The sequence below is a fragment of the Paramisgurnus dabryanus genome, chromosome 9, assembly GCF_030506205.2.
Source record: "Paramisgurnus dabryanus chromosome 9, PD_genome_1.1, whole genome shotgun sequence".
NCBI lineage: Eukaryota > Metazoa > Chordata > Actinopteri > Cypriniformes > Cobitidae > Paramisgurnus > Paramisgurnus dabryanus.
The window spans coordinates 29,872,906-29,896,354 of NC_133345.1; the positions used below are offsets into that span (position 1 = coordinate 29,872,906).

The window sequence follows — 23,449 nt, forward strand, 5'->3', positions numbered from 1 at the left end:
TATTTTCAACACACTATTGGTTCAAAAATGGATGAACCCAACCCGCTGGGTTGTAATTTAACCTATGCAGGGTTGTTTCAACAGATAATGCTAAGTTAATTTAACCCAACAGCTGGGTTTGTCCCTTTTTGACCCAACGCTGGGTTAAAAATAGCCCAACATAACATAACACTTAAATAAAAATGTGTGAATTCATTTTTAAGTAATTTAAATACTTGATTAGGCAAGAACCTAATACATAATACATTATTTTTAATTATTTTTTTTTATTTTTCAGCCCAAGTCCAAGATCTCTGCATCACGAAAACTGTCTCTTAAGGTAATGTGCATGTAATAGATGCACTGACATATGTTTACCTGCATGCATGTGCAGTATGTATTTGACAATGCCAGCGGTTTTCTCAGATCCTCCTGCTTCAAAGAGCCATGGAGGATCTGGAACAGGAGACGATCAATCGTGATGAGGAGAAGGTGAGGTACCTGGGGGAGAAACTTCCACCCCTTCATTTATCTGGTCTCTCAGTGGAGGAGCTACAAGTTAGTACATTAACTAACTATTATTAATCACAAACTATAGCCTGAATACACTGTTAGCTTTAGATAAAAGCATCACAAAAAATTTATCTGTAGAGTTTATGTATATATATATATACTGTATTTTGCATATGCCCAGAAACTGTGCCGGCAACTTCATTCCAAAATCGACGTAGTGGACGAGGAGAGATACGACTTTGAGCATAAAGTGGTTAAAAACAACAAAGATGTGAGTGGCAAGTTTTATATACATTTCCTTAATACACACCGAGAGGAGATGAGCACTTCCTAGCGAACATCTGTGTGTGTTTGTGGTGTGCATCAAAGATCCATGAGTTGAAGCTCAAGGTGCAAGATTTAGGTGGCAAGTTTAAGAAGCCGGCCCTGAGGAAGGTCCGTGTGTCTGCTGATGAGATGATGAGGGCTCTGCTGGGCTCCAAACACAAGGGCTCCATGGACCTCAGGGCAAACCTCAAATCTGTGAAGAAAGAGGACATTAAACAAGAGAAGGTGCACACATGCATACATGCACGATACTTACAATACATGCAACACAAATCATTTCATATATTTTTTACTTGCTACACTTAGGGACCTTTCATTACTATTTATCTAGAATACCCAGATTGTTTTCTGGACATAACTACACTAACACATTTTATTTCATAGGTTATATCATCAGAGGTGGGCGACTGGCGTAAAAATGTCGAGGCTATGTCAGGCATGGAGGGCAGGAAGAAAATGTTCGATGCTGCTGGTGGCGGACAGTGAGCGGATTGTATATGTGTTTATAATTGTTTAAATGTTTCGCGGATTTGTAATGTATTAGAAACGAGGGCATAGCGAAGGAAAAACACTTAATTTAACTGAATGTAAAAAAAAATTGTTGAGAGATAATGTTTAATGTTACTGTAAGGCACGCTTTATATCCATTTTAGGTAATTAAAATTTTAGTGATGCTACAATTGTTTGTGATTCATTATGAGAACTACTATAAGCGTCAAATGACACAAACAGACCACGCAATAATCATGGCACACACAAAAAAAAAGTTTCTCTGTCTGGCTTCAATTTGAGCTGTCTTTATGCAACTTTTGCTTTATTTTACAGGTCATTGGCATCAAGAAAGATATTCAGAAATAGACAGTCTAATTTCTGTTGTATAAACAATCACTTATTCTGACACAAATGCTACGCAGGTTCGGTCCAACCCTATCAAACATACGTGTAACAGATAAGCAAGATCTTCAGGATTATTTTAAAATAAAGTCATACTCTTCCAGAAACAATACATGCCAATTGGCTGTAATGTAAGGAATAATTGTTGACGGGCCATTAAATTATTATTCAAAAATAATGCATTATTGTTATTCCGATTGGTTACCACACAATAATACATTGTTCGGGTGTTTTATTTTAAGGAGCACCTATTTAATTTGCTAAAAACAACGTTATTTTGTCTATTTGGTATAATACAATGTGTTTGCATAGTTTATGGTAAAAACAACACATTATTTTCCACATACCGTACAATTTTGTATCTCCAGATTTCACTCTCTTCCTGAAACACATGGATTTGAAAAGCTCTGTGTCCCTGATTGGCCAGCTAATCTGTACGTTGTGATTGGCCTGAATACCTCTGACGTCAGTCAGAAACGTGACACTCTTTACCATGTTTGAAAGATTCAGTTGCTAACAGGAGTTAACTTACAGGGTGTGAGTCAGAAGTGGGAGGAATAACGATAATGTCGGTCTTCTCTACATCAGTGGTTCTCAAACTTTCCCCGCGTGTGGCCCCCCTTGTGTATGGTGCATTCCTTTGCGGCCCCCCCAAAGAAAATGTATGACGAAAACAAAGTAGTGCTGTTGGTTAGTAGCCTTATTTTTTTAGGTTTAATTACACAGAACTCATGATAAATGAATGGATTTTATAAAATGTCATAAAACTATGGCCCCCCGGCACCATCTCGCGGCCCCCCTGGGGGCCCCGGACCCCAGTTTGAGAACCACTGCTCTACATCACCAATCCCAGGAAGTAAATTGATGCTTTCAAAGAGATTTGTTGTAGTCCAAGAAAAGAGATTTATGTTGGAGAAGATAACTCGAGTCATCGTTTACTTTGGGGTATGTATGTACCTTTTGCATATTGTACAATAGGTGCTCTTTAAGACATTTGACAGGTTTTTCCTTAAAATGCCATTGTAATTAGGACTATTTTTTACACATCTCATCAGGAATGAAGCAAAAAGAAAAACTGAACAAGCAGGCATTCAGTGCTTTTTTACGGTATTTATTTTCCTCTCTTTTGAATTATTTTATTCATTCTTTTTAATATATTTTTTTCGCTACCACACATATATTTATGCTTTATTTGTTGAAATGTAAAAAATCGAACCCAGTCTCACGGAGATAAATAGCGTGATAAAAGTGTGAAAATCGTGCAATACATACACCAAATTCCACTTTGGCGGAATATACGCCAGTCCTTCCCATTAACTTAAACGATGTATCTTTTTTGTCGTTGTATTATTGGTTTCTCAATTTTTTTTACATTTTCGCTAGGGTTTTGGGTTAGAACGGTATGACATCCTAACCTAGGGTGACCATACGTGCCATTCTTCCCGGACGCATCCCGTCCAGGATTTTGTGGTTGTCTTCCGAAAGTTGTATTTGTCGACCGCATAAGTCATAGAGGATTATTATTATTATTATTACAGAAAAGCAACCGTTACATTTTAAGGTAGGAATGAAACTACGATTGTATATCTTATGTTTTTAACTGAATGGCATATGCGGTCAACAAATACGACTTCCGTAAGACGCACCGAACTCCAAGCGACCATAAATATAGACAAAAACATGGAGAAACCTGTATATTAAATAACCTCCTTAAGCAAATCTCAAATCTAACCTTAAACCCAAGTGAAAATGTTTTTAAAAAATTGAAAAACCAATAAATAAAACAACAAAAAAAGATGCGCCGTTTAAGTGAATGAGGAGGGGTATCATCTGCACGCCAAAATGGAATTTAACGTAACGTTATGTATTGCACGATTTTCACACTTCGTGCTATTTATACGCATCTCCTTGAGACTGGGTAGGTGTGATGTGGTTGATGGAACTGGAACTACTTCTTAGGTGTGCGTTTACTGACAAATAATGCACACCCATAGAACAATTCTCAGCCAATCAGAATGATGCATTCGACAGCCCTGTGGTATAAGTTATTTATAATGCGCTCACACACAGAGACAATGCAAACAGAACTTTCTGACCTTGTTTGATTGACAGATATGGGTTCCTCTCACATATCAATAGGGTGAAATCACACTGACCACCAGCAGATGACAGGTGACTTATTCAGAATATTCACACTGTGTGACTGGTGTGCATTTCTTCCCAAGGACAAGAGAAGCTGGTGTGTAACTGTCTCCGACTGTGATTTATTTGGTCCGTCACCTGTCTGAGGGTGACAAAAGAGGTCAGTTCAAAAGAGTTGGATCGGTAATGTGATGCTTTGACAGGCATTTACACAATGAGGTACGTGTGCTTGTACGTGGTGGAAACAGACTACTCTATCACCACAAAAGATCAGATTTCTTCTTTCAAGAGAATAAAATGACAGCTATCAAATGTGTAAATATTTTCTATATGTTTGATATTAAGTTTTACATATTTTTGTCTAGACACTCATTTGACAAAATCGCACTGTTACAATGAGGTTGAGCTAATGTATTTATTCAAATGATAAAACAGAAGTCTTGGTTAACTTCACATTCAAGGACCTTTCAAAGACTTTTCAGATCCAATACCCTCAAATTCAAAGACTAAATGTGGGGCAAAATTTAAAATGAGAGCAAGGTTACATCGTGTTCCCTTTTAAGATACATTGTTACAGTTCCCTTTTGAGGGAACTCACGCTGAATCACTGCGGTGACACTTTGGGGACGCCTCCAGGGGTAAGTGCATCTATGTGTATATCAAATTCAACCAATGGTGAGGCTTAACGACAAAAACAGGGTGACGCGGGAGTCAGGATGTATATCGCTATCTGAAATATTGCAAAAGATGCAGCGCCTCGTTCCCTTCTTAGGGAACAACAGTTACATACGTAACCTAAGTCGTTTTCATTTGTCAAACACATGCAAAAAAGGATTTTTTTTACATTCGCATACAGCAGATATAAGCATTTAAAGCAAACAGTTTAGCACGTGCTTAAAAAGTCTCAAATTTTTATCATATACTACACTTCACAGGGAATAATATGGATTTTTTCCAGAAAACTTCTTCATAAAATAGGTTCAAGCATGTTCAATGCGCTGTATCTATGCATGTATATTTTCAAAAACTTCCCATGGCCTTGTACTCCCCCCCCCAGATTCACAAACTTTCAAGGATTTCAAGGACCCGTGGGAACCCTGATGATGTGTTTCAATTAAAGCTTTAGGTGCATGTTAAACTCTGGTTTAAACTGATATTTCAAAAAGTTTCCGATGTCCTGGTTTCAATATGCCTTTTCGATCTATTTTAGTACCGGCACATTTACAACCAAATAATCAATTTGTAATCGTATTGATGGCTCAATCGGATTGAAAAGCCACAATGTAAACATATATGATTAAGGTCAATCGGATGCAAATTCTGATCCTATTTAAAGTGGTGGTGTAGTCTGATCTGACTGTGATCCGATCATCCAAAGTTTTTTCTTCAGGTTAAAGATTAAAGGATTTTGTTATGGTATTTGGGCTTTGAAAAGTCATTGGGATGCTTTTAGGCTAGTTTTCAATGTCCATTGTGCTGGTTTTGATATGCAAATCTGGCAACCCTTTGCGGAAACTTTTGGTTCGTTATAGAACGGACAACTTCTTTATATCAGATTGCAATGTTTAAACTGTAAACTGTATGGTTGTACCTGTAGTCAGATTGAATCAGTCAGATTGACAAAATTTTGTGCATGTAATTAAATGCAGCGCTCACGTGAACTTTCATATCATTACATAATTTAATAAAATAGCGTCGTGCCTTTTAAAAAAGTGTGTTTTCTTTGCCTATATCTGATAACTTTTTAAGAACAACTTTCTTCAACTCTGTACATTTATAAAGAGATAAAATGTGAACTCGACGAGAGATGCTGTGCGCTGCGTTGCAAAGTCCTTTGCTTTTTTTGCAGACTTCAGATTTGAACAAATTGTTTCAGCAAGTTTTTTTTCCTTCGTGTTAAAGATTAAAGGATTTCGTTTATTAGTTATTAGTATTTGGGCTTCGAAAAGACATTGGGATGCTTTCAGGCTAGTTTCGAATGTCCAATGAGCTGGTTTTGATACGCAAATCTGGCAACCCACTTGCGCAGACTTTTGGTTCAGATTATATTGAATGTACATGTAATGAACATTTTTTAATTAGATTGCAGCTGTACTGTTGTAACCTGCAATCGGATTGACAACATTTTGTGCATGTAAACAGTGACGAGCCTTTAGCATAAACCCGATACCATTCCTCGCCTAAAGACATAAGACACAAAGACAAATGGCATCATATTGTACTTTTACATCGAAGAATAAAGCACTGTTATTTTGTTATGGTTTTATATAAACATCTCTTGGAAATACATTTCAGTAAGACAGAAAGCTGAGAATCTTTAATTTAAGGTTAACGGTTTGCAGCTTGCAAAAGGATCCTTCACATGAAACGTGTCAAAATAAATAATAAACAAGTTTTGACAAGTAATGCACTACTGACTGTCAGATCTACAATGCATTACAAAAAAAGCACACAAAAACATCAACGCCTATGGAGGACCACAAGAGTCATGCAAAATGTAATAAAAAAACTTAAATATTTAAAAACTACTTGGACAATAAAAATAGCAATTAATAGATTTGTTTAAAAATTCATTAATTAATCTATAAATAAATAGACAAAGTTACAAAAAAATTCATTATGTAACATTTTATTAGGCAATAAAAAGTGAGATTATAAAATAATGTAAAAATGAAATATTAACCCATTAATAAATAGTTCAAAGTAATATAACAATTTACAAAAACAACATACACTCAATAAATTCATCATTTTAAATTGCATTTATAAATTCTTCATTAAATAATGGAATTTCAAAATGTATTTCAAAAAGTGATTTCCAAAAGAGAAATAAATAACTGGATTTATAAATTGAACTACAAATACAGGTTTAAATTAGGCATTTAAAAGGGCATTTCCGTTTAACATTTCTGTTTTCATTTCCCAATGGTTCTTCTTATTCTTTTCGCTATTCGATTTGCTTTTCGTTTTAGCCTCCCTATTTAGCTTTTCCGTGACTCTTTGGGTCCTTGCAAATGGTCAAATGAGAAATGCAAATTAGCTATGGCCAGGTGGATGTAACAAGCTCGCTGATTGGCTCTGATTGTACGTCATGCGCAAATTTATAGATCTCAGATGAGGACCCAAAGAGTCATGGAGAAGCTAAATAGAGAGGCTAAAATGAAAAGCAAATCGAATAGCGAAAACAATAAGGAGAACCAACGGGAAAATTAAAACAGAAATGTTTAACGGAAATGCCCTTTTAAAGGCCTAATTTAAACCTATATTTGTAGTTCAATTTATAAATCCAGTTATTTATTTTTCTTTTTAAATCGCTTTTTGAAATACATTTTGAAATTCCATTATTTAATTAAGAATTTGTAAATGCAATTTAAAATGATGAACTTATTGAATGTTTTATGTTGTTTTTGTAAATTGTTATATTAATTTTAATTATTTATTAATGGGTTAATATCAAATTCCTTCATTATTTTTATAATCTCACTTTTTATTGCCTAATAAAATTTTACATAATGATTTTTTTTGTAACTTTGTCTATTTATTCATAGATTAATTAATGAATTTTTAAACAAATTTATAAATTGCTATTTTTATTGTCCAGGTAGTTATTAAATATTTAAGTTCTTTATTACATTTTGCATGACTCTTGTGGTCCTCCATACAACGCAACAACATGACAGTAATTATTAAAGTTTTTGTAACCATTTAAAAGTACCTTTGTAAAAGCAGTGCTGAAATCCCTATACAGAAGAGTCAGTAGGGATTTCATTCGGTCAAGTCATGCACAACAGATGGCACTTCACAGCTTACATCAACTTGAAATGGCCAAAACTAGCCAGGATTATTGTCGTTATTGTTTATGACAGAACATTACCGGATTTCAATTAATTTTTAGTAATACTGAACAGCTTGGTTTTACAGGGGTAGAGGTCTGCATCTCTACTCCTGAAATATGACACACCTATAAACCCAAAAATCCATCTTCCCATTTTTTTACACAAAGAAAATTAATAATCAAGCCATTTCCACAACATCTTTTTGCAATATGATAAATAAACATTCGGTCACGATTTACTTCAAAACTGAGAGGTCACAGAGCATAAAACATACAGTACAACAGTGTGCAAAATCGAAGATTCATAGCTACCTGAATAAATACACATTTTATCTTTATATACATAAATCACATTTAACATTACAATTCTGTCTTTCAGAACAGAATTAGCCAAACAAACATTAAGGCAAATGATCAATATTCCAGACATCTTTGACCAATCCACCAGCATTTATCCTCATGTCCTTCTTATTTTCTTAATGGCTTAGGAACTGAACACCAGAGGGAGCTGTTGTCATTGAAAACACACTGATCTGGGTTCAGGTTATAACAGTACCTAGTGTTACTGCAACTTTTGCATTTCACAGACATCACTTAAAATCACAATGGATCACCAGTGACTGATAGATGGATGCCGTTGGCCATCCACACATCTATAATGCCCCGAGGTATAGTGTCACCTGTCAGTTCTACAGTTTAAAGTGCCATGGCAACCGTTGCTACGCAGCGGCGAAACGGTTTACCCGGTTACGTATTCCGCAGCATCCGACGATTCCACATTCCACGTTTGGAGTGAAAGTGATGGAAGAAGTTCCTCAGGTAGAGTCGTTCCACTTCCAACCCACCCTGCAGGATCCTTAAGCACACAATAACATTTTTGTCAATATTTACACAACTACTAGTAGTAAATGACAGAATTTAACTATAACTTATGATTCATAAGCTTGTTAATGCTTGTGTATCATATCTAACCTGTCCAGTAGTTCCCAATCTTCTCCACCCCAGCGGTCAGTAAATTCTTGGGTGTTCATGCCCCCAATAGAGTCCAGGTCTGACTTATAGATGCCCAGAAGCCCAAAACCATTGACCTCCCAGTAACCTGCACACCAAACACAGTGAATTGAAAGTGTTGAATGTATGTCTGTGGTTTTACATCTACACCGAGCTGTGTGTTTGTAACATTGTGTACCATCGGGTTCCCGAGGTGAAGCGCCACAGTTGAGTCTCTGGACTATGGGAGCGAAGGCCATGTGACCTTCAACGCAGTGTTTCCTCAGAGTGTCAATGAAGCCAGGTGGAAAATGTATATGCAGATCGCAGAGAAACACAATGCTGTGATCATCCTGACAGACAGAAGGACAGATGGAGACCCTTTAATATTTAACTCTGAACTAAGCAGATGTATTATTTGAGAACAACTAACAGTGTACAACAGCACTAAACATTTTGAAATCTTATCAAGTACGTCAAATCTAATAAAAAAAAGCAGCTTTACTTTAAAAACATAAGTACAGACAGTATATAGAAATAAAAAAGACAAGACTGAATATATGATATTACTGCAAAATACATTAGCAATACCAAATGCAAAAAAGTCCATAGGTTTGCAATCAGACTTTTATATTCATATCTCTTTTAAACATGCATGCGTTTCATTTATTTTCATATATTCGCAATACTAACTTTAAAATAATTGCAGGATTGTAAATGGAAAATATTTTGCGTATCAAATTTATCATAAATCACTTATTGTAAAAATTATTTTCTGTAAGATTGTAATCAGTATTTTAATAAAAAAGATGACTAAATTGCCAGCCTAATGAAAATGGCTTATACTTTTTTCAGCAAGATACATGATACGCAATAGTAATACTTTAAGCATATTTAAATATAGTCGCGGTCCTTTTCGAATGCTTTTTTTTTCAAGAAAAGCAAAAAACACTGTATTATTACACACTGTGGTGTGACAAAAAAAGTTTTTAATACTTTTTATTGGTTGAATATTTGCAGGACCCTCTGAAAAACATAATTTATAATGATTTATGAAAAAATAAAAATATGGAGATACAAGATTTCGAAATGACAGCGCAAATTTTAAAATTATAATATACATAAGGAATGTCCAATGATAGCATAAAATGAAAATAACATATTAAATCTTATTAAAATATTACTAATAAAATATTACTAATATTTCTTTCTTTCTTTCTTTCTTTTAAATGGCATACCAGCTTCTAAGGCTATATGCATGGTGAGAATAAAGTGTAATTAAATAAAGTAAGACTAGAAAAGATGTTTAAAATGCATTTCAAAATATTACATATTAAATAAAAAAGTAATATTAAAATAATTTAATATTAAAATGTAAAATTTGTAATTAACTCTTTCGGTGCCAGCTTTTTTTTCAATTTGCCAGTCACCGGCAGCATTTTATGATTTTCATAAAACTGTTATGTCTTTCAGAAAATGTCTTCTTTCAAAATATATCAAATGAAAGGACAAACCCTCTGCTTTTAAACAGCTAAAAAAAAAACTTTCATCCCATCTTTATTTGTCTCTTTTTATCACCTCTAAAATATGGGTAGGTTTCATCAAAATTTTGAGCAAAAAGCTGAGATAATAGCATTTTTGTAAAGGACTTTTGTTAGAGATCAGATTCAGAAAGATGATCAAAACATACACAGAGTTTTACTGTTTTTGGATCAGTGTATTATTAAGTGTTTTATAAGTTGGGGAAGAGCGACACCTAGTGAATAATAAGGGTAATATGGATTGCCGTGAAAACTCGTAATTGGCAGGGAAGCATTTTCATTTAATTGACAGAAATAACAGCTCAATGGCGGGGAAAGAGTTAAAATAAGACCGCTGTCCTTCCGAAAACTATATATTAAAAAAAACAAAAAAAACAAAAAAAACACTGTCCCCCGGTTTCACAGAAAAGGCTTAACATATTTTATTATTATTATTATTTTTTATATGCTTCTTAATTTAACATCTTTAAGTAATTTAACTAAGGGCTAGTCCAGGCTTTAGCTAAGCCTGGTCTTAGACGGTGTGTTGTCCAAGTTGACGAGAACGTTTTAATACCGTTTATTGGTTAAATATTTGCAAATATCTGACAAAAATAAAGGGGTGACCAATAATAATGATTTATGAAAAAGAAAATGGAGGCACGAGATTTCAGAATGACAGCGGCAATATTACATTATAGTGCACCTAAGGTATTTGCAAAAATACTATAACATATAAATAACATTTATATATATTTAGGGTCCGAGCAACGAGGTCCGAGGAGCCTATTGTTCTTCAAGGAGTTATTATTTAATATAATAATTAATGCTTATGTAAAGCAAATGTTTCTGAAACTCACATCTATAAGGTCTATTCCAGCCTGAAGCCCTGCCGATCTTTCAAAGTTTCCACTCAATCTGAGGTACTGATATCTGAAAGATGATACATGCACACAAACAAACAAAGCAAAAATTCAGCAAGAATAACAAACTTTCAAATAATTTTTTCCATAGTTTCTGAGACTTCTATTAGATAAGCTACAAAAGCTGTCACGGGGGTGGTATCTTTTCAAAAACTACACATAGTGCATATAGTACCTCAAATGTACCAAACCTCAACGGTACACATTAGGAACTTTTTAAACGGTACTGCACCAATCACAGCTATCATATCTTTATTTTTTGAGAGCGTACATTTAGCACAGTTCAGGGTGCATCATTTTGATAATGGAATGAAAGGAAGTTGTTTTCAGTCATGTGGTCAATAAAATCAGCTTGCTTAAAATGTACTGTGGTGATGTACCTGGGTAGGTTAGAGTTTTGTAGTGTTTGTTCGATGTCCATATCAGTGCTTTCATAGTCAGTGATGATGATGTTAAAGTTTTGATCTCCAGTGTTACTGTAAAGTTCCTCCATATCTGATATAAACTGCTGTACCCAACGGGCCTGATTCTTCACTGCAGGCACAAAAACACATACAGTATTATATAGCCTACACAACAACATTAAAGGGTGTCTTATTATGGTACAGTATATTGCAAAATTGATTGAATATGCTATTGTAACATTTAGTTGGTTAAGCATGTGACTATTCGCTCCCATTATGCTGGAAACCAGTATAAGATATTGTGCTGGGCATTTTACTCACACAGCATGTATTAAAACTATACCTAAATGCAACACTACTTTACTACTAACCAGATTACCCGCTTAATGCTATTAATAGACCAGCACTACCTATCTAAAGCAAAGTATCCAACCATCTTGGAAAGGTTCATAAAAAAGCATCTTAAAAGAGAAACCATTTTGTAACCACATCTCACCTGGAACAATGAAGTGAACGGTAGCGGTTGGGTTCCAGTAAAAGCCACTTGGATTGCACAGGACCGGTTCTTCAGCACTTTCCTTACTACTCCAGTAATCGGATCCTGACACATAGACGTATTGAACCAGGCGCAGGTGGCGCCCAGAAGTCTCCAACAGGTCCAGTTCCAGTAGATATCTATTGCCCCGAGGATTATCGGCCTTCTTCTCAATGTTTACTATACGATCTAGAGAAAAACGCCTGCGAACATAAACACCAACTTAATGACGAGTGATCCATTCATGTTAAATATGCTTCTCAAACAAACTATGTACAGTATGCAAAGTTTGAACTGTGACAAACACAATGCAATGTGACCCTGGACCACAAAACCAGTCATAAGAAGCACGGGTATATTTGTAGCAATAGCCAACATTGCATTCTATGGGTCAAAAATATCGATTTTAATACCAAAAATCATTAGGATATTAAGTAAAGCTCATATTCCATGAAAATATTTGTAATATTTTATCCTACCATAAACATATAAAAATGCATTTATCATTAGTAATGTGTGTCGCTAAGGATTAATTTGGACAACTTTAAAGTCCAAAGATTTTTTTGGACCCTCAGATTTGAGATTTTAAAATATTTGTATCTTCAAATATAACCCCATACATCAATGAAAAGCTTATTTATTCAGCTTTCAGATGATTTAATATAAATTAGGGCTGTCACAATGATTAAATAATCATCTCATTGCGATCGTTTGACCTCATTGCGATGATTTCAGATCACTGCAATGATTGCGCATCTCTTTAAAAAACACAAGGGGGAGCTGAAGCACCTGTATAAACGAGACAGTATCAGATGGCGCTCCTTAACTCTTTCACCGCCATTGACGAGATATCTCGTCAATTAAGAGAAAACGCTTCCCCGCCAATGACAAGATTTTCCGTCTTTCCGCAATACCGCTATTATCCACCAGGGCGCCCTTCCGCAACTTTTTAAACCCGGAAGTATTGCCCTATGGCAAGCGGCTGCATGTCCGTGTCTGTTTTAAAGATCGCTCTGAATGGGATCTCTATGAAAAGTCCGTCACAAAAATGGAATTATCTCTGCTTTTTGCTCAAAATGTGGTGTTTTTGCAGAAACCTACCCATATTCAAAAGCTGATTACAAAAGAACCACTAAAGGTAGGATGAAACGTTTTTTTTGTTTGAAAGCAGAGGGTCTGTTCTTTCATTTGGCATATTGTATGTTTATATATTTAAAGAAGAACATTTTCTGGAAGGCATTAAACTTTGGTGAAAATCATGAAAAACGCTGGCGCTGGCTGGCAACTTTTTTTTTTAAACGCTGGCGGTGAAAGAGTTAACGGACAGTGTAACGCGATATATTGCAAAGCCATTCAATACAGTGAAAAAAAAGACTGCATTTAAAGAAATTTTGCAAAACTTTCATAAGTTAAATGAACTGTCAGGTAAAACATACATTTCCAAAAAAGCAATTCCAAATTTAGGAAAGTGAACGATGCTATTCTTAAAAATCTGTAAGGAATTTCTTTTTTTGCAGCAAAGATATATGCATTAAATAATTACTTTTAAATATGTGTTATGAGTATTAATATCAACTGCCAGGTAAACCTTGCAAATATTTTATTTAAATATTCACAACAATGTTTGAAAATTATTTCATGAAAATACAAAAAAGTATTAGAATTAAATGTCAAAGCAATAAAAAAGGACAATGAATCGTCAAAACTGCCACAATTTATTAGATAATTAACCATCAGATGAATTTAATAATCGTGACAGCCCTAATATAAAGCTCAATAAAATAATAATAATAATAATAATAATAATTCACCCTTATAACTGGTTTTGTGGTCCACGGTCATTTGTGGTGCCTGTTAGGATAAACCTTTGCAACCATAGACATAATAAATACATAGAAGGCTACATAGCCAGAAGCGGTTTCCATTACCTTTACATTGTGGAAATTGACATTGTGAATTGAAAATATGGCCAAAGGAAACACAGGTTAATTTCACAAAAACATAACAATATATCGAAAAAATATAGATATTTAGGTAATTCGGAAAAGGTGTCAAGTCACCTGATGCAAGTAAGTCACATCATTATTATTTGAAGATGACACAGTATTTACTAAAACCTCCCAGAAACACCTCAATGTGTGTGTCTACTCCCAAATATAAGAGGCTTTCCTTACCAATAATGTTTGGATAACACTCCTACATTTCATTTGATTTAAAATAATGTGCCATTACCTCCAAGAAACACCTATACGCTGCCGCTCCTAAATATAAGGGGCTTTCCTTGGTGTTAATGTTTGGATAATACTATAATAAGATAATAAGTCTCATTCGGTTAAAAACAACCCCTAGTCCGGTAAAAGTGATATAAGTAAACCTACCAACATCAGTTGACGTGATGTTTGGAATGACTTATCACAAGAGCAAAAACTATGTTTCAGTTGCATATGATCGATTAATGGAAACACCGTCATTTCGCAATAGTCTTTTGTCGCCAAAAAAACGCTAAAGTTTTGCGCAAATCTACAATGGAAACACAGCTATAGATGCATATACTGTACAAAAATGCATAGATCGATACATTAGCTGCTGTATAGTACGATAGGGCTACCACTACGTTTGGTTGCTAGATAAAAAAGTATAATAATGTTTATTTTTTTGATCCACATGTCATCTTATCACAGCAACGGATCAAAGCGACCAATGACCCATCTATGTATTTACTACGTCTATGTTTGTAACAAGCAGCCTACCTTGGATATTTCCTGTTTAGTTTCTTCATGAAAGCTTCCACCACAGTCAAAGCCTCCGATTCGCTGAGCAGCAGGTTTCCGGACACGTTACAATTCAGCTCGATCCAATCAGAGCGCATGGTGTGCAGATCTAAAGGTTTAACCTGGAATGTCTGAGCCCAGTTGACTTCCACATCAAACGCAACCTTTTTGATGAAGTCATTATCCTCTTCCTCCGAGAATCCTTCATTCCTCCAGGCATCTTCATCTTTTCCAACATCAGCCTCTCCTATAAAGTTATCCTTTATCTGATATTCTTCTCCTTTATTTTTGTCATCCAAACGTCCCCATTGTTCGTTATATCGTTCAACGGCTGCTGGATTGTGCTCACGAGTGAGGTTATATGATGACTTCTGATGTGGTTTTTGGGCGAGATGGACAATATTTTCATTCTTGTTGATATTTTCTAAACTGTAATCTTTAAGCTGTGGTCCACCTTGCATGACGGTGTCACCCGGTATGCCTGGGTCTAATTTAGGTGCATTGTCCTTTAAAACATGGATCGCTTGGTCTTCTATATATTTTTGGCCGTTCTGTGGTTGCAGTGGATCTGCTCTGAACCCATTTCTATCTAATGGTGGCAATTCCTCTTTGTTGATCCTTTTTCTCGCTTTAACCTTGCGTAAAGTTTTCTTGGGTGCCTTGTCCACATATTCTCCCACAAAGGCCGTCTTGTTACCTGATCGTTTGATAAAGACGGCATGTTTATTCTGGGTCTCATCAAATATGGCCGAACTAGTTGCCAGAGTCCCATCCAACTTGGCCGCTTTTACAGTCTTATTATGTGTTCTGCCCAACTCAACGCCCTCAACTATTTTCTCTTCAACCTTATGTCCATCCTCCATGGGAATGCGCCTGAAGGCAACACGGTTTGGATCATTGCGACTACTATTGGTGCGTCTGGATTTAAGAGGTCGGGGCTTAATTTCACCATCCAGAATGGTCGCTTTGTCTACTCGCTTTTTCACATCTGGATCTTCTCTTTCAACTGGTCCTAAATTCTCCAGGTCTGAGATGTTCTTCTGAATCTGCTGTACAACCGCAGGGTCCTTTTTATTTTCCCTGAGAACCTCACCCTGGTTCCTCACTTCTAAAGCTTGGTCCTTCAGGATTTGTTGTGCTATTGGTTTCTTTTTCCTTATTTTCTTTTGTGCTGTGGGGTCCGAGTGGTTCTGCAGTCCCTCGGGGTGGTTCCGAATTTTCTTTGGTGGGTTGGTTTGCTGGGTCTGCTTAGGTCTAATGTCCTGTTCTCTTTTTCTCCTGCCATGCTGTTGAACATTTAACAATTGGCGTCCTCTCTGTAGTAAGTAATCGTTATACTCATCCTCATAATCCGCCACATAACCATCGTTCTCCATAGCATTCATCTTCTGATTCTTCTCATCCCCTTCATCATTTTGTGAACCTTTATAATAATTTCCGCCAAACTTCATTCCTTCCCCTACCATGCCAATTCCTACAGAAAGTGGAAGATAACTCTCATCACCACATAGACAAAGGTGCACTGGAGAAAGGTTCAGATTCATTTCCTTTTAATCATACCTCTGTATTTGAAAAATAAGCTGTCAGGCGCCGGCAGATCCAGCTGGAGGTAGTTTGAGAAACCATATCTAAGAAATGAATTAAATTTAAATGTGTCATACAAACATAAACACTTTAAAACAACAGAGAGTTCAGGAAGCAGCTGGCGTGTGAGTTTGTAAAGAATAAATTATATATATATACACTTGCTTACCTCTCCATGTAATAAGGATTACTGCGGTAAAAACATTTGTTGTCACTCTCCATGTGTGTGAGACGTGTGTAATCATTGGGATAGACGTAAGAAAGACGAACCTGTAAAATAGATACACAAAAATAAAAACGTTTTGAAGCTATTCAACACCATCATCATCTGAACACTGAAGCTTTATGTGTGCAATGTAATAACTGTATGTGAAGTTTGTGTATGTGCAAGCACTTACAAACTGTAGGCCTTGATATCGTGTCAAAGGATATCCCTTTATAATGTAGCTGGGGTAATATAAACAGTCAGGTAAAACTCCATGCAAACGCGTCCTGTCCAGTAATGGAACTAAACATGCAAATACACACAGACGTAATGTATGTTAATAATATATGTCATGGGTCTTCAACAGGGGGTCCGGGGACTCCAAATATTGTTTGAATGCTAAAAATGTTGGGTAAAAAAAGTGTGTTAAATGGCTAATAATAAAAAAATGTAAACTTTGCCCTTGTGTGTTGTTCAAATTCACTACCCTTTTGGGTTGTTCATGGATGTTAAAGGTGCAGTGTGTAAAATTTATAAGGATCTCTTGACAGAAATGCAGTATAATCTACATAACTATATTATCAGCGATGTATAAAGACCTTACATAATGAACTGTTATGTGTTTATTACTTAAGAAGGAGACGTTTTTAACTACATACATCGTGGGTCTCCTTACATGGAAGTCGCCATTTTGTGTCGCCATGTTTTTAACGGTTGCCCTAAACGTACAAACTGCGTTTTGGCACTCCTGTATTTTGTCTTAAACAATAACATGTTTGTCCTGTGGCAGCTACCGTAGCTTCTCTATGCGTTTCGATAAACAGTGGACGGAGCTGTTGGTTGCAATTCACAATATCACTGCTAGATGCCACTAAAATCTACACACTGCACCTTTAACAGCCACTAAATTAAATGGCTGTAAAAATGTATCGGATTATTTTTTGGCAACTTTTTTGCATAAATCTGTTAATCAACCTCAGTGCTGATGGTTACCAAATGTAATGAAAACTACCAAATATTTACAAAAATTCCATGATTTTAACTCTTTAATTGTCAAGTTAATAAGTAATGTCACTGATTTGGGAAAACACACAAAATGACAGATTTTTTATATAAAAAGGGATTGTTCACAGTCTTGGGCATGTCAAATATTACTAACAGCATTGGCTTTGATGCATTTGTAGTTTTTGTGAAGCATCAGATTTTATTTCTTTCTCCCTCATTTGCTGTTTGTGCCCCATTGACTTGCATTATAACAGCATTTTATAAAATTGCAAATCCATGACATCATATAATCATGCATTCTTGATTGTTGGTGGTTTTTCTTTTTGCAAAGATGTAAAATTTGTAATTTTTACCGTTGACCACCATATGGCACCATTAACTCTTTTCGTCAATCAAGAGAAAACGCTTCCCTGCCAATGATGAGATTTTCCGTCTTTCCGGCAATACCGCTATTATACCCTCTCGCAACTTTTTAAACCCGGAAGTATTGCCCTATGGCAAGCGGCTGCATGTCCGTGTCTGTTTTAAAGATCGCTCTGAATGGGATCTCTATAAAAAGTCAGTCCCAAAAATGGAATGATCTCTGCTTTTTGCTCAAAATGTGGTGTTCTTGCAGAAACCTACCCATATTCAAAAGCTGATTACAGAAGAACCACTAAAGGTAGGATGAAACGTTTATTTTTTGTTTGAAAGCAGAGGGTCTGTTCTTTCATGTGGTATATTGTATGTTTATATATTTAAAGAAGAACATTTTCTGGAAGGCATTAAACTTTGGGGAAAATCATGAAAAACGCTGGCGCTGGCAACTTTTTTTTAAAAACGCTGGCGGTGAAAGAGTTAACCCTTTAGTAGACCTATGCAAAAATAGAGCTTAATTTCTGCCTTGTACATTGAGTTATATGGAGTATTACCGCATATGTGTATGTGTGTATGTGTCATGCCCAAGACGGTACCAAAAAATTCAGTCCACAATCACTTTTTGTGTTGAAAAACAGTTATTTCTAATCTTTGTAAGTCGCTATGGACAAAAGCATCTGCTAAATGTAAATGTCATTTTGTGTCTTTTCCCCCCAAATCAGTGACATCACTTATGAACTTGGCATTTAAAGAGTTAAAATCATGGATTTATTGTAAACATTTGGTAGTTTTGATTAGTACTAAGGTTGATAACATATTTATGCACAAAAAAAATCATCCGATACATTTTTACAGCCATTTAATTTAGTGACTGTTAACATCCATAAACAACATGAAAGCGTAGTAAATTTGCATACGGTATATTGTTGAGTTTAAAAAAAAAGTACGTCTATTCAATTTTGTCACTAAAAATCATTTCATTTGCTGAAAAAGCAAAAAAAAAAACACAGTGGCTGAAAACATCCTGAACAAGACTTAAGGGTTAAAAAGGACAGCATATTCCCATGATAAAATCTATCCAGTTAAATTAAAATGTTACGTAGTTTGTCAAAGATTTTTTTTAAATATCTTAGTATCAAAAAGTACGTTTTATGAATAATAATAAATCCTTAGTCTTATTTTAATCCATGTAGTGGGGGTCCCTGCTCCTCTTCTCTATCCATTAAAGAGGTTGTTGGCCTGAAAAAGGTCCTCTGATGTATTTTATTATAAAATGTTGAATTTGATTAAATACAAAAACACATACAGAGTAAAGCAAATTAATACTTATTAAAAAGTGACAAGTCTCTGTCACAAAAAATATTTCACTGCAATGTCTCACTTTGTCACAAGATGGCACACAATCTATGTAAACCTTGCTATTCTCTTTCTGCCCAAAGATTCCAGTGCTTTTACACACGAATGAGAACATAAATATCAAAGAGATGTTTCAGATGCAGATAAGTGAAATACAAGTTTTGGTACAGTATTTATAAATCAGTATAAAAAGTAATATAGACTCCTTTAAAGGGCACCTATTATGCAAAATCCAACTTTAAAAGATGTTTGGACAGTTTGTGAACACAACCAACCTATGTTGAAAAAATAAAGTTTTTATAATCACCATTAAACCAAAGCAGTCTCATTAGACATGCCGTTTTGATTCTCTTATCAATGTGAGGTCACATTGATAAAGCCCCACCCACTTACAGTCCTGCATTACCATAGTTTCCACCCTCGGCGAGTATGTACTCTGTCCACTAATACTGTTGTCTCAGACTGCATTAATCACATCTATTTTAACTGAAAGCACTCACTGTCTGCTTTAGGGCATTCGGCCAATCACAACGCACTTGATAGCTGGCCAATCTGAGCACACCTTGCTTTTCAGAACAATGAGCTTTTTACAAATCCACACGTTTTAGAAAGGTGGGGCATAGAGCAGCAACAATAATGTATGCTATGTGAATAATAATGTGTTTTTTGAACCATAAACCATTACACCAAATACACCAGTAATTCTGACTACATTAAGGGTGTGTTGACTCTTGAATGTTTGTTTCTTACCCTTGTGAAACAAGTCGCGCGGATCTGTCCTCAACATGTCTGCTCCATGGGGCGGAGACTGAGAGGAACTTGGGGACGGGGCTACATGACTTGCAGCCGTCTGAGGAATGTGACTGACATCTGCTGCTTTCAAAGACGACTCATCTGCACAAACACAGTTTCAGTTGAACAGCAACTACTAGTATAGCTGGTTTTACGGGGTAAACGGAGGCCGACAAATATTAAAGTTTAGACAAAAAAGATCAAGGGTTAGTTATACCCATCAGCCATTCATTTTTGTTACAATACAGCTACACCCTCACTCACATATCGCACCCAATTTACAGATGACTGAATTATTTTACCACAGTTTCCAACCAGAGCATGCATAGTAGGACACTGTATCCCATGATTCAATGCACTATATTCCAGTGCGAGAAATGACAAATATCTGCTACATTTATTTCTAAGCACATTATTGAATTGGTCAGCCAGAAGACACAGACATTTGGATTAAAAATGTAAAACAACTATATTGGTTTTTTTAAAACAATAACAGGTAACTGAATTAAAAATGCAACACACTGATGTCATGTGATGAGATCTACATACTGCATTTCATTAAACATGTCATTTATCATTACACATTTGCTTACTGATAAACATTTAAATAATTGTAAGCAGCATATACACACATACTTGCTCTCCCAAATTCATACGTATGGGTGATTCTCACGAAAACTTGGCTTTAAAAATGTCAAGCATGAAAATGTAAAAATTGCTTAAATTTACTTTTTTTCCCACCAGACATTAAAAAACAAAGTCTGGAGTAAATGGGAACATTAATTTAAACACTTTTACTTATCATTTAACACTTTTTGTAACATAATTTTAAAAATTATTCCTAAAAAATCTCATTACCGCAACAGTCAGAAAACATCAACACTGACATATTTTCAAAATGACATGACAAACCTGAAAGAACAGAATTTGGAGATTCTGCACATGCATTTGCAATCAAAGTATTATGCTTCTATTAATTAAATTAACATTTAATAAGCATCTGTTGCGGTAATGATAATCAAAATGTCGTGTAAGCATTCTGACAAGAAAATATTTCAAATTAACTGTAAAAAAATTATCTTACCTGGTAGCCATCTTGAGGTAACTGGTCCATGTTCTTGGTCACTCAAAATCAAACTTTATTAAAATTCTGTATGTGTGCTTAAACTGTTCTCAAAAAGTGTTGCGGAGGATGAGAACATCAGGCATGGACACATCATTTTCCTAATTTTTCTTCATTATTATTATACATGAATATTCAGTAAATATTTTTTTCTGTCATCTAAAGTAGTCTAGCAAAACATCCATTTATTTTTTTATTTTTATTTTTGTGTTAATTTTATTTAATTACAACATAACGCATGTTCAAACACAGCCGGACACATTGCGGTAATGAGAATTTCAGCAGAAATCACACATTATGCAAGGTAGAACACAGTATTGTGTTAATTCTGATGCTTTTTAATATTACTATATTACACATTTTATAGCTAAAATCCTTAGTGCCGTGGTGTTTCAATGGTTTCGTGAGAATCACCCATATAGACAAGTTTGAGGCCGTGCTTGCAAGTTTGCATTGTCTAAACACACCTACAGAACATACATTGACGAAGAGATTAACATAAAGATCTGTGTTGACACACTTCAACTGAAGAACAAAGATGATGGCACACACCCATTTTACAGTAAATGCAACCCCATCATTAGCTCTATTTCTGTATAGAAACGGCTATTCCAGTCGTCCTAACACTACCCTTACATTTCTGAAACCAAAGCCCAAAATTAGGCACAAACAGACTCACTGGTGTAGAGGGAGATGTACTTGGAATCGATGATTGAAAATCCATTTCCAGCCTGTTTGAGTTGCCACTGTAAAAGTACAGTCATTTACAGTAAAGTAAATCACAGTATCAGCACAAGTAAAAGATAATACACGCAAGATAAAAAAACACACTCACTGCGACCTCAACATGATCGGTGCCTTGATCGTTCTGTTTATAGATGATCTCAAAGAAATATTTCTTGTTCATCTGCAAACTGTGAATTAAAATGACAATTTGAGTCTGAAGAGTTCGGAAACAAAGTGCTCTTTTTGAGGCTCTTTGGAAAAATGAAGGTTGCTTTTGTCACTAAGCTTTCCTTTAAAGCTAAATATTTGCTTTTAAAAGGCATTTCTTTAAAGCTTTTATTTTATTATTAAAGTTTAACTTTGAAACTCTTCTCACATAAAGCTTGTATAACATGTACAAATATAACATTCCATATAAATCTCTTCATGGATTAAATAATGACCCACCTATAAATAAGTTTCCTGCAACCTGTTCTTCAACCAGTTTGTTAAAAAAAGTGCATGTGACGAAATTTTCTCATCAGAAAAGTATGCATAGGTCTAGTTTGCGCATACAGGAGAATGTAGTATGTATCCCAGGAGATGCATTGCATTGTCACAACGTGCATGCTTTGAACGTCTGCGTACATGTACGAGTCAAATAAACTATGCTTTGCAAGGCTTTGCGTTTGACCGCGCGAGGGGTGAGTTGATGGTTGCAATTCGCAAATCTCACCACTAGATGCTTAACTAAAAAAAGAATGAAAATAAACTTGTATATAAAAATAAAAAATAACAAACTGCGATTAACAGACCATTGAGGAACTCAGACGCAAAAGCCGCTAAATTCCATCTCTGTCCAAAACAAGATGATGATATTTAGGGGTGACCCCGAATAGTCGAAGATTCGATGCATCGATAGGAGAAGCCTGATTCGGCTACTAATCTCACAGTTGAATCGTCGCAGATGTGTTATGAAATGAGGATCATTCAATTTTGCCGTATATGGGTGCACATTATCTGATTTCACATTTAACCGCTTTCTCCCAATATATTAATATACAGCATATTATTATAATGCTGCAAATAATATGTGAAGTAGCAGCTTTCAATAAATATTTTTAAAATGCATTAATAAATCCAACAAACCTTGTGACCGGGGTACACTTCCATAAGAGGTTCCTATGTTAATAAACCATTGTCTCTTTGTTTCTACATTTTAAAGATAAAGCTGGCAATACTGGCCATACTTTCGTTCTTTTAATAATTTCTTTATTTTATTTATAAATCACTCTGGGTTATCTTATTTATATTTGGCTTGTGTTTTGTGTCCGTGCACTTCAGGCATTTTGCACATTTGTTCTGCACTTTGTTACTTCTGATCTTATTTTATAAAAAATTATTTATTATAAACGTAAATTCTGATCTAATTTAAGTATGTACATTTTGGATTGCTTTTTGTTGTAGCGATGTTGCGCTATTGCGTGCT

The 23,449-nt window shown here is 35.3% G+C and overlaps 2 protein-coding genes across 2 annotated transcripts in view; one reads left to right on the plus strand and one right to left on the minus strand.

Annotated features, from left to right (window-relative positions):
• LOC135773824 (uncharacterized) overlaps positions 1 to 1,499 on the plus strand; it is a 184,778-nt gene extending 183,279 nt beyond the window's left edge. Inside the window, exons 3-7 of the mRNA XM_065283663.2 lie at positions 278 to 319; positions 406 to 537; positions 674 to 763; positions 862 to 1,044; positions 1,204 to 1,499. Of these exons, the coding sequence (XP_065139735.2) occupies positions 278 to 319; positions 406 to 537; positions 674 to 763; positions 862 to 1,044; positions 1,204 to 1,305 (549 nt within the window). The 3' untranslated portion in view covers positions 1,306 to 1,499. The remainder of the gene's footprint in view (positions 1 to 277; positions 320 to 405; positions 538 to 673; positions 764 to 861; positions 1,045 to 1,203) is intronic.
• Positions 1,500 to 6,082: 4,583 nt separating this feature from the next.
• Positions 6,083 to 23,449, minus strand: part of b4galnt3b (beta-1,4-N-acetyl-galactosaminyl transferase 3b) — a 35,869-nt gene continuing 18,502 nt past the window's right edge. The window contains exons 8-21 of the mRNA XM_065283664.1: positions 22,091 to 22,169; positions 21,935 to 22,001; positions 20,091 to 20,234; positions 16,816 to 16,925; positions 16,587 to 16,687; positions 16,394 to 16,461; positions 14,813 to 16,307; positions 12,024 to 12,265; positions 11,504 to 11,657; positions 11,061 to 11,133; positions 8,880 to 9,033; positions 8,663 to 8,789; positions 7,523 to 8,546; positions 6,083 to 6,322 (exon numbers count right to left, since the gene is read on the minus strand). Of these exons, the coding sequence (XP_065139736.1) occupies positions 8,438 to 8,546; positions 8,663 to 8,789; positions 8,880 to 9,033; positions 11,061 to 11,133; positions 11,504 to 11,657; positions 12,024 to 12,265; positions 14,813 to 16,307; positions 16,394 to 16,461; positions 16,587 to 16,687; positions 16,816 to 16,925; positions 20,091 to 20,234; positions 21,935 to 22,001; positions 22,091 to 22,169 (2,923 nt within the window). The 3' untranslated portion in view covers positions 6,083 to 6,322; positions 7,523 to 8,437. The remainder of the gene's footprint in view (positions 6,323 to 7,522; positions 8,547 to 8,662; positions 8,790 to 8,879; positions 9,034 to 11,060; positions 11,134 to 11,503; positions 11,658 to 12,023; positions 12,266 to 14,812; positions 16,308 to 16,393; positions 16,462 to 16,586; positions 16,688 to 16,815; positions 16,926 to 20,090; positions 20,235 to 21,934; positions 22,002 to 22,090; positions 22,170 to 23,449) is intronic.